The sequence below is a fragment of the Colossoma macropomum genome, unplaced genomic scaffold (assembly GCF_904425465.1).
Source record: "Colossoma macropomum unplaced genomic scaffold, Colossoma_macropomum, whole genome shotgun sequence".
NCBI lineage: Eukaryota > Metazoa > Chordata > Actinopteri > Characiformes > Serrasalmidae > Colossoma > Colossoma macropomum.
This window is the reverse complement of record NW_023494788.1, coordinates 24,696,718-24,703,728: the sequence shown is the minus strand read 5'-3', so window position 1 is coordinate 24,703,728 and position 7,011 is coordinate 24,696,718. Positions and strand designations below refer to the sequence as shown.

The window sequence follows — 7,011 nt, the reverse complement described above, 5'->3', positions numbered from 1 at the left end:
CTGACTTTGTGGGGAATTTCCATGTCCTTATGTATGTGTCCTTATGTGTATATATATATATATATATATAAAGAGGGTCTTCTGTGGCATCGTGTGTGTATCTATCTATCTATCTATACTATCTATCTATCTATCTATATATATATATATATATATATATATATATATATGTATAGATAAATAGATAGATAGATACACACATAAGGACACACATAAGGACACGAATATATATATATATATAGTATATATATTATATGTATATTTGTTATGTTTATATATATTGTTTTGTTTGGTTTTGTTTTTTTTGTTTTTTTCCTTGTCCTTATGTGTGTATCTACATATGTATTCATCATGTAAGTGTGTACATATATATATATATATACATATATATGATAAGACTTTTGGTTGATGAGGTGGCCGAACGTCCCCACAACGTCACAATGTTCATCATCCAGGGCTCAGTCTGGTCCCCACAAAGAGCTAAACACAAACACACTCACACACAGTGCTTCCCCTGTCCCTCCACTCCAGCACGCCCTCGCGCGCATTACGCACTAGCGATTCCGTCGCTGCCCACCTCTGCGCGCGCTCCTCCCTCCCTCCTTCCTTCTCCTTCCTCCTCCTCCTCCTCTCCTAGCTCGCCCTATAAACGCGCTGCCGCTCGCGCTGTTTCCTCAGTCGCCTTCGACTCGAGCTTGCGCGCCAGAGCTGAAAGCAGCGTAGATAGCAGGCACGTCCTCGCGCTCGGGCTAACTCGCTCTCGGCTCTCGGCTCTCGGATCAAGGCTTCAGAGATGGAACCTCGCGCAGCTCTGCGGCGATCTCGCGCCTCCAGCGCGCTCAGCTTCAAGAGTAAGTATGATCATCTCCTTAATGTACTTATGCATGCTTTATTACGCATTACGCGTGTTATTTCGCACTTGTGCATGCATGTTACGACGCGTAATGAACAGTTGGGTTACAGGAGGCAGCATACAGAGATATATTAATCTGGAATCGTGAATCCAAAACTTTTTTTTTTTTTTTTGCGTAAAGCTGTTTGTATGTTCGGAGCGCGCGGTAGATACTGGAGCACTGAACAGGGAAGAGCCATCCAGAGAGTTTAGTTCTTCAGTGTTGTGGTTGGAGGAGATAGAGGACAAAATACTGAACTAAAAACAGACAAATAAGCATCTAGGAGTAAAAGTTCTCGAGAGTTAGTTCTCAGTTCTCGAGAGAACTCCTGTAGAACAGTATTCACAGAATGTTGTTTAAGCGATGCCACAGAAGACCCTCTTTTGGTTCCCCAAAGAACCCTGTTTGAAAAAGTAATTTGTGAGTGTGAAGAACCTTTCAAACGTTTATATACCAGCCACCAGGTTCTATACCAGCTTAGGGGTTCGTTCTGGACGCTCTTCAAACTTTAAAAAGATGCTTCACACTCACAAATCTCATTTGGAGTAATTGGTCATCCAAAGGACCATCCACTGAGAGGAACCGTGGTATCGCAAAAAGAACTGTTCTTCCATTTTTGGGATTATTTTTCCGATAAAATAAATGTTAAGAACTCCAAAGTGAGAGATGAGAGCAAAGCAGTCCAGCAGCTGAACCATGAAGCTGAACAATGCATATATAATACATATATCTCGTTTTTGTGTGCTTATATATACTTAAAGCAATAAACTATACTTTGATTTTTAATGTAAGTCAATGGAACCAGACTTTTTTCCAAGTAATTTGATATAAAATGATAATATTTCCATTTAGATGTTTTTGTTTCCATTGTAGTGATACTGAGTTCCTAATTCATTTACTCGGCATATATATATATATATATATATATATATATATATATATATATATATATATATATATATATATATATATGCTGAGTAAATGTAACTTTCTGATAATAAACTCTGAGGCCCATGCTCCCTTATTAGGAATGACACGCACACTCGCACGCGCGCGCACACACACCGCTTTGAGGGTCACGGCTCGGGCTCGTAGGAAAATCTTGCGTGCGGAAGCTGAATGCGCGTGCCATGATTAATTCAGGCGGCGCGCGGCTCTATTAGTCTTTTTATTGTCCGGAGTCACTGGACCCCCCTCACGCGCTGAAAGTTTAATGCGCTGCGCTCCTCCAGCCTGCTCCTGTTTCAGCTGCTTGACGTTAATCCCACCTCTTTTTGTTTCACGCGCCTTTACACACCCTTCCATCCGTTCAGGACTTGTGCACAGCTGCACGCCAGTCCTGTCCGCGCGCCCTGCTGTTCATCTCGCCAGAATTTAGAGCCAGTAGGGCAGGTCATGACCTTGCCCTTAACTGACACTATACAAATATTGTCACCTGTACTTTCAGAGTGGCAATCAGTTTATTCCAATTTCAATTTCAATGCTTTTCATCAATCCAAACATGTCCTAAGCTCCCTCTTCCCCCCTTCTCTCTGCAGGTGGTCTCACTCTCTGGTTGGTGGTGTGGCTGTTGGCATGTCGCATTGCTCCAGGTCGTGCGTGTCCGAAGCTCTGTGTGTGCTACGACACGCCCATGACTGTGAGCTGCCAGTCTCAGAACTTCACCTCTGTTCCGGCCGGCGTTCCCTACGACTCTCAGCGCGTCTTCTTGCAGAACAACCGCATCATCGAGCTCAGGGCTGACTCCTTCGGCTTCGAGACCCAGGTGAGTGGTCTTTAAACATAATAAGTAATAAGATTTTGGGAGTCAAGAGTCAAGCAGACCACTTTTATCACCTCATCCATATACAACTATACAGTCAAATGAAATCAAGTCCCAACACGAGTGACCAAGACGGGAATAGGGAAAGGACAGCTCTCTTAGACTATATGGGCAATTAGGTTTCAGTACAATTCAACAGTGCAAAACTAGGCTAAAAAACATATAATAGCTCTGAAAGAACAGCTTTATAGAAGAAGGATAGCATAATAATAACGTACAATAATGTAAAAAGTATTTATTCCTAATAATCTTGGACTGTTTCTGTTGGTTCATCATATTCTCACAATATAAATAGCAACTGGATTTTTCAAATGTGAAACAACATAACATAAGAGACAGTTGTATGCAAAAGTTTGGCCCCCCGGTCAAATGACATTTTGTTGATTTTCTAAACTAGGTTAACACGTCCTCTACAGAGAACACACTTCTAGCACTATTACACAATAAGAGTTTATTTGCTGATTTGCCAACTTTTGACATGTTGGGGAAAAATAAACAAAAAAGTGTTCTGTGTAAAAGTTTTAAGTTATATTTTAAGTTTCATCTTTTTTCTGTGGAGCCCTGCTGGTGACATCCCATATAAATGAAAATAATGCGTGGCCATGACTTAGTAAGGCATGGGAATGAGATAATTAAGCCTTGACCGCAGCTTAACAAGGCATGATCTCATTCCTTACTAAGTCATGGCCAGGACTTATTTATCTCATTTCCACACCTAAAGTCATGCTTTAATTGTATAGAGAAATCACCAATAGGGCTCTGTATTTTTTCCCCAAATGTTAAACTCAAATAAATAGAAATTGTGCACTAAAATGTGCAGAAAAAATATTTTAGTTTATTCCCTATAGAAAATGTGTTAACTTTTTTTTTAAAAATAAACAAAGCATGTCATTTGATCAGGGGTGTTTTGCATATGACTAACTAGGCCATGTCTGAAACTGTGCCCTATTAAATATACGGAACTATTTAGTAAGTCATTTTGTTGTGGTATGTGAAATATCCACTGCACTCTTACAATCCCACAGTGCACCACAGTAGGTAAGTGACAAAGGTGAAATGGACATAGAATCCCCATAATGTGCTGTGCTGTATGCGACTGAGACTACTGCTTCAGAGTGATGAGCAAATCCCGGAAACATTAGTGCAGGAAACCAGTTCCTGTCATCTATAATAGTGTTCTATACAGTTCTCTTCATTTTCCCAACGTAAGGAATAGTGATGAGCGAACAATTTCCAACACAGCCTCACAATTTAATGCACAAGAATGTGAGTAATTCAAAAATTCTGCTGCAGATCCCTCCCGGTTCATTCTTTCATTGAGTTCCGCCTCCGTTTCCGTCTCTGTTCTTCAGGTCCTGTGGCTGTATTCCAACAACATCTCATGGATTGAGGCGGGGGCGTTCAGCAACCTACGCGTGCTGGAGGAGCTGGACCTGGGCGACAACCCGTCCCTGCGGCGGCTGGACGGCGGAGCCTTCCGCGGTCTGGAGCGCCTGCAGAGCCTCCACATGCACCGCTGTGGTCTGACTGAGCTGCCCGCTGACCTCTTCCACAAGCTCTACAGCCTGCAGTTCCTCTACCTGCAGGAGAATCAGCTGAGCCACCTGCCAGATGGCCTCTTCTCCGACCTGGTCAACCTCACGCACCTCTTCCTGCACGGCAACCGCATCCGTACGCTCTCCGAGAATGCCTTCCGCGGCCTGGTCAACCTGGACCGCCTGCTGCTGCACGACAACCGCATCCGACAGGTAGGGCTGAGAGCTAGAAACTCACTACAGTATTGGTGCAGATTATGATTTTGTGTTGGAGAATAGGCTTCCTGTAAGGCATATAGGTTACATTACACCCTATAACAGCTATACATGGCACTATGTAGCTACTAGCAGCCTTTTTCACCATCTGAGCACCCAGTATATGAGTAAATGCAGTTCGCATTTGTACAATAAAGAAAAGGAGACTTTTTAAAGTGTAAGTTGTGTCTCAACATGTTTAATTTAATAATGTTATCATATATCAAGTTTGAAGGGCTTAAACCACATATAATATTCTTTCCTTCTTAGTATTGTTGTTATTAATTTTTGGAAATGTGTTGCATCATATCTTCATTGTCCTTATTATTAATATTCACATTCTTGGAGTTCATATTGCCCACCCTATTCCTAAAACATACTTTTGCATTTCATTCTCATTTCGTTGTTGTCCGTAAAATCACATACTTACTCAACTTGTCCCTGCAGGTGCACCGTCGGGCATTCCGCGACTTGGGCCGCCTCACCATCCTCTACCTGTTCGACAACCAGCTGCGGGAGCTGCCTGGCCAGACGCTGCGAGACACAGCAAATGTGCAGTTCCTGCGCCTCAACGGCAACCCCTGGGGTTGCGGCTGCGAGGCTCGCACGCTCTGGGAGTTCTTCCGGGGTGCACGGGTATCCAGCTCCGAGGTGACCTGCACCTCTCCGGCTCCTCGCAAGGGCCAGGACCTGCGCTTCCTGCGTGAGATGGATTTCGCCCTGTGCCCACTGCCCGACCCAGGCTCACTGGCCGGCACTACCACCACCACTTTCAGCACCAAGACACGCTGGTGGTTCTCCAAGGGCAAACCAGCCGTCTCATCCAAGGGTGCCTTCCACAAGAGCGGCGAGGGGGTCAAGGCGTTCCCATTCGCATCGGGGAAGAACGTCCATCCAGTAGCGGCCGCGGCTGCGGCGGCGGCATCAAATCTCGCCTCCAAGTACGAGCCGATGGCGGAGGAGGCTGCTCTGCCCAAGTTGGAGCCAGAAGAATACTGGGCCAACTACGGCAACGAGGATTCAGCCTTAGTCCGCTGCTTCGAGCTTGAATGCCCGCCAGATGACGAATCGCCGGCCCTCCCTTCTTCCTCCTCCTCCTCATCCTCTTTCTTTTCGTTCTTCTCTCTCCTTTCTCTCTCCATGCTGGCCCTCTCCCTTCACTTGCTGTTTGGCTGAGTGCAGCTGTCTGAGCTATTAATTTCTCTTCTTTCACTATTTTTCAAGTGCTTGGCCCCCCAGTGATTTGACGGGGCATGATTCTGATGGGCACATGACAGCAGTAGCAGCCTCAGAAGTGATGAAGCTGGTACACACACATACATATATACACATACACACATATATGCACACATTGTGAGGGAAGTGCTGTATTTAGCATAATTCACAAGGCAGAGTTAGGCCAGCCTGTTGCCTGTATGAGGTGAACTACATCTCCCATGAGGCTGTGCAGCACCAACTCGGGCCACTCTTCACTTTCTGCATCCAGCAAGACAAAAACAGATAGAGAGACAAAACAGAGACAAATAGACATACATAAAAAGACAGTGCTAGATAACACAGAGAGGAAAGGCAGCAAAGGAAGATTAGAGGTCAAAAAAGGAAAAAGAAAAAGACAGAGACTCTTTCACTGTGGTCTCTTTGGAGATGTGCCATTCTAAAGCTATCACAACAGACCATGATCCACTAACATGCACTATCTGTATATAGGCACACTCACAAACGCTCTGGCATAAATCAAAATAGGAGACAAAACAGCAACCAAACATTTGGGATCAGTATATACACAGTGCTTAAATAGACTGCAGAACAATTTTGCTTTCTTTTTGTCTGCTACCCCTGATGAAGCAGTAATGAGAAGAGCACCTGGGGAATGGAAAGACGGACTCTGTGTCCATCTGCCTGTGTTCGTTTCAGGGGATTTGAGTTGCAGTGTGTCCTGTGTGAAGCTTATGTAAACTGCGCTGATAGCGTGGGTGTGTGGTTCGTTCTGGGCTTTCACTGTGCGTTCAGTCATTTGGCCTATAGAACTCAGGAATGAGTGATGCGCTCCCGGGTTCACCATAAAAGGAGACGTTCCGCTGTACACAGCAAACTGAACTCTGCATTTTGTCCTACACTGTAAATAAAACAATAAATATTCTTTGTATCTCAAAACAAAGTCTTCAGTGTCGTTGACTCATCTGATTATTTTTATGTCTGTCTGTGAATGAATGAATGAACAAGGTACACCCAATTTGGACTTCCACTCACTGGCCATATTATTAGAAACCTCTACATTGCTCTTCCACTCACTGGCCACTTTATTAGAAGCACCTACTTTTCACTTTCAATCACTAACCATTTTAATAGAAACACCTACATTGCTCTTTCACTCACAGGCCACTTTATTAGAAGCACCTACCTTGTACCTCCACTCATTGGCCACTTAATTAGAAACACCTACCTTGTACCTCCACTCAGTGGCCACTGTATTAGAAACACCTACCTTGTACCTCCACTCAGTGGC

General features: G+C 44.2%; 1 protein-coding gene across 1 annotated transcript; it reads left to right on the top strand.

Moving 5' to 3' along the window:
* The first annotated feature begins 776 nt into the window (after positions 1-776).
* rtn4rl2b (reticulon 4 receptor-like 2b) lies at positions 777-6,657 on the top strand. Its single transcript, XM_036568883.1, has 4 exons — positions 777-851; positions 2,432-2,658; positions 4,068-4,463; positions 4,953-6,657. Exons 1-4 carry the CDS (start codon positions 794-796, stop codon positions 5,679-5,681), a joined length of 1,410 nt encoding a protein of 469 aa, XP_036424776.1. The 5' UTR covers positions 777-793; the 3' UTR covers positions 5,682-6,657.
* The last annotated feature ends 354 nt before the right edge of the window (positions 6,658-7,011 follow it).